The 4,590-nt window shown below is 36.1% G+C and overlaps 1 protein-coding gene across 1 annotated transcript; it reads right to left on the reverse strand.

Annotated features, from left to right (window-relative positions):
* Positions 1-612: 612 nt before the first annotated feature.
* On the reverse strand, positions 613-1,811 carry LOC132697241 (uncharacterized). Its single transcript, XM_060662579.1, has 2 exons — positions 1,672-1,811; positions 613-965 (listed from the first exon to the last, which is right to left on the reverse strand). The coding sequence occupies exons 1-2, from the start codon at positions 1,715-1,717 to the stop codon at positions 613-615; spliced, it is 399 nt and encodes a 132-aa protein (XP_060518562.1). The 5' UTR covers positions 1,718-1,811.
* Between the last annotated feature and the right edge of the window lie 2,779 nt (positions 1,812-4,590).

Genomic DNA, 4,590 nt, shown 5'->3' on the forward strand with positions numbered 1-4,590 from the left:
TAAAAATGACAAAAAAATATTATTATGTTGTTGTTATCTACAACATACAGCCATTAAACTGACAAAACCGCTTTTCAATAATTTTATTAGAAATCTTTTTTTTTTTTTTCGTTTTAAAAACACACCGCATAATGCTTTTATATCTTTAACGAATACACGCTTGCCCTGAAAACTCATTTTTATGTTATTGTTTACCTCGCTGTAACTTGAAAACTTTTTGGTTTATCAAAAAAATGCTTTTTATAAATAGTAGATGTATAGTGCCGATATAAGCAACAGAAACCGTACATAACCTCAATTTCCTAACCCCCCCGCAGCGGGGCCCCCCCGCGCGTGGCGTCCTAGTGTCCCCCCTGTCTACCAGAGTGCGCTCCGCCCCCCACCCAGCTTGTGTAGCGTCCTGTTTTGCCCCGGTTCCGCCCGTCGCTGCTAGATGTCGCGCGCTTGTGTCGCTAGCTTGTGTAGCGTCCTGTTTTGCCCCGGTTCCGCCCGTCGCTGCTAGATGTCGCGCGCTCCGACCGTCGTAGGCCCCCCCGGTAGAGGGCGGTGACGCGGTGGATCGGGAGGATAATTAAATAAACTTGAATTTTAATACATTTTATTTTATTTTATTTATAAAATTGGTCTGGCGAGGCGTTTCTTCTTCTTTTTATGTCGATTCAGTCGACCATCCCATTGTTCCTGTTCCTTGCGTTGTTCTTCTTCCCGTTCCCGGAGGAAATCTAAATACGAAGTGCACTCCTCGCCGTCCCACTCCGTCGACCACCCACCCGGGTACTCCTGCTGCTCCTTTGTTTCTTTTGATCCACCGGGTTGCTCCTGCTGCTGGTGATGTTCCCTTGTCGTTGCATGTCGTACCGGGAATTCTAACCCCCGGTACTCTTTGTGTGATTTGAATATGTGACGCCCTAAGCGATGCGCCAACATAATATGCGACTTGTCATACGGACAAACCGCGATTTTTTCTAGAACAAAACAAAGTATGATATGTAGCGTTTCCTATAAAACACACATTTTTTTTAAACAAAACTTCCAAAAAGGGGGGTTATCAAATAATTTTAAAAATTGTTTTTTAAGTTATACGCGCATACCAAAATTCACGTTTCAATTCACTGTCATTTAAATGTACGTGTATTATTGTCAAAAGGGCAAACTGTAATTTTTTAGTACAAAAAATAAACAAAAATATGTATATATTTCGCGTTTTCCCCATAAAACGCACATTTTTGAAACAAAACTTTCAGTAAGTGGGGGGTCATCAAATAATTTTTAAAAAATTGTTTATTTTTTAAAAGCCAAAATTCCCTATTCACTGTCATTTAAAAGATATTAAAAACGCTCAATTTAATTCGATTATTATTGTCAAAAAGGCAAACTGCAATTTTTTAGTACAAAAAATAAAACATATTTCGCGTTTTCCCCATAAAACGCACATTTTTGAAACAAATTTAAAAATTGTTTATTTTTTAAAAGCCAAAATTCCCTTTTCCATTCACTGTCATTTAAAAGATATTAAAAACACTCAATTTAAATCGGTTATTATGCAACGTAAAAAAGATGAGTATCATATTTTAAAAACAGGTAGAAACTAACCAAAAAAGTGATAACCCAAACTGAAACCCACAAGAAAAGACGCGCACTGTATAAAGGTAATTAAAATATAAAACTTACCAGTTGTAGGGTCGTAGGGAAATGGACATCGCACTTCTGTATTCATTGCACTGAATATAGTCTATAATACACATGCAACGTATTTATACACATGCACTCCCTTCCATGGTTGAATTAAAAGTCGAAAAGGTCTTCTACCAACAAGTACCAACGCCGATTTGAATAGACGCGATGTTGTCGCCAGACAACCGTGCAGGTAGGAGTCTCAGGGTCAACACGCTTTCACACGGGAACGCAACCGCTTCGGACGTTGGACGAACGTATGTTGCCGCAAAAGATCAAGGCCAACTTGCTTTCATTTTTTACAATCTCCGTATGGGATGTGGAATTTCAAAACGCGCCGAGTCTAAATGTCGAGTTGTTTTGCTTGTTGAGAATAATAATTAATTGCCCCCTTTATATTTGCTCCGTGGGATTAACGTAATGGGAAAAATTTGTTGCAACGCATGTGGAGGTGTCTTCGTTTGTTAACTTTTAGAAAGTATTCTCGCTCCGTATAAATACATCTCATTTTTCTGTTTTGTCAGTAGTTGTTTTTGGTATTATTCGTGCAACGTGGAAGCTAACTTAGTGGTTTGGTGTTCGTACAAAAAAGCAGTAAGTACCTTTTTTATTGTTTTATTTTAATTCTTTAACATTTGTTATTATTTTATAAAGGTCCTAAAGATCATCTTAGTACTCTCAACCCGTAACCGCAAATAGAATAGCAGCAATCTTAAGCGTAAGTTTTTTTTATTTTTTTTATTTTGAGATAAAATAATTAATAATAATTTATAGATGGACTTAAGTCAACTGAATCAAACCTGTCTTGCAGAAGGTGATTTTGAGCAGCCGATTGTCAAACTGCATGAATTGTCGATAGGCGTTCCGTTTTAAATTACTAGAGCCAAAATTGTTAATACAAAATTTGGCAATTCCGTGTTGCTGCAATTAGAAAATTCCGTAGTATTTCTTCCTACTCGCGTGACAGAAGCTTTCCGTCCGAGACTAGGACACTTTGCGTCGGGGCAGTACAAACTGGTCTACGAGGGATCCAAAGATATTGGAAAGCCCAACTCTTTAAAGAAATTCAAAATAATTCAAAATTAATCAACATATTATACAGGGTAAGTCTTATTTACTGTTATATATTTAATAAACCACGATGCGCGTAAAGCAGATCATTCATAGAGCGCAAATCTTAATTTTAACCTTACAAAAATTAAAAAAGCATATTTCCGACAAGTTCACTCTTAGAGATAGTGATGTGTGGCTTAGGAGACTAAATAAAAATATTGAATCTTGCAACCAAATCGTTTCTAACGAAAAGGATTTATCTATTGGGTTAAAAAGAAAATTACAAACTACAATTCAACATCTGAAAGCTATTAGAAAAATTATTCTTAATTATCAACATAAGCATTTTGGATTGGGATTACAAAGTAGTAGCCGCGAGACAAACACAAATGAAATGGTTGTATGGGAATCGGTAGCGTCGTGTTTCCAGGGAAGAGTTCAGACCGGTGTCATAATTAATTTACTTCATAAAGATTTAATTCAATTTTTAAACGATTGTCGTCCAATATTTCAACAAAAAATTAGTCAAATTTTAAAGAAATTTTTATTGCTGAAAGTAAATACCACATTTTGCGGTGAATTTATTAAGGCAAAAAATGATGTCCAAGGCGAAGTTGATGTTAAATATCTGAGTACCGGAAATGCTGTAGTTGATTTAGGAACAGAATTGAATGATTGGTTTGTTGAAAATGTCCAAGATAAAATTTTAAATCAAATGTCAGAGTTTCAGGAACGTGATTCCGGGTGGGCTTTAAATAATATTATTTATTTAGAGATTAACATTAATAAATTTGAAATGGGTAACGGATCATCCTTCGTTGTGCGACATTGACCAAATTATGTTTATCGAGCGGGCTATACGAGGTGGAATTTCGGTGTGTGTTGGTAGATATGCGGAGGCCAACAATAAATATATGCCCAACTACGATTCATCCAGGGATGATTCCTATATCATGTACTTTGACGTCAATAACCTCTATGGCAAGGCCATGTGCGAGCCTCTTCCTTACGGAGGATTCGACTGGATGTCTCATCAAGAGATTGATTCATTTAATGTCATGAACATTCCAGATGAATCTTCCCAAGGATATATCCTAGAGGTAGACCTGGAATACCCGCAGAAATTACATGACACACATAGAGATTTTCCATTTTGTGCCGAACATCGAGTGCCCCCCAATTCAAAGTTACCAAAACTAATGACTACTTTGTATAATAAAGAAAAATACGTCATACACTATCGCAATTTAAAACAGGCTCTCAAAAACGGTCTCGTACTAAAGAAAATTCACAAAATATTAAAATTTAACCAATCTCGTTGGTTGAAATGTTATATCGATCATAATAATAAATTAAGAACCCAAGCAAAGACAAAATTTGGTATAAATTTATACAAATTGTTTAATAATGCCGCTTACGGTGAAACAATGGAAAACATTCGCAAGCATCGTATTGTTAAATTTGTTAAAGCGTGGGATGGTCGCTACGGTGCGAAAAATTTAATTTCCAGTCCTAGATTTCACAGTAGAACCATACTTGATAACAATTTGTTGCTTATAGAATTAAAAAAATCGGAACTTTGCTTTAATAAGCCACTTTATATTGGAATGTCCATATTGGATTTGTCGAAAACGACCATGTACGAGTTTCATTATAATTACATGCTTCCAAATTTGGGTCCCGAAAAATGTAAAATTCAATACATGGATACGGACAGTTTCATTTATAATATCAAATGTTATGACGCATATGAAAGCGTTATTAAGGCCGATTTAACAAAATTTGACACGTCTGATTATCCTAATGACAATCCCTATAATATACCGCAAATCAACAAAAAGGTTTTGGGGTTGATGAAGGATG

This window comes from Cylas formicarius, unplaced genomic scaffold (genome assembly GCF_029955315.1).
Source record: "Cylas formicarius isolate icCylForm1 unplaced genomic scaffold, icCylForm1.1 PGA_scaffold_1__22_contigs__length_36826433, whole genome shotgun sequence".
NCBI classification, from domain to species: Eukaryota; Metazoa; Arthropoda; class Insecta; order Coleoptera; family Brentidae; genus Cylas; species Cylas formicarius.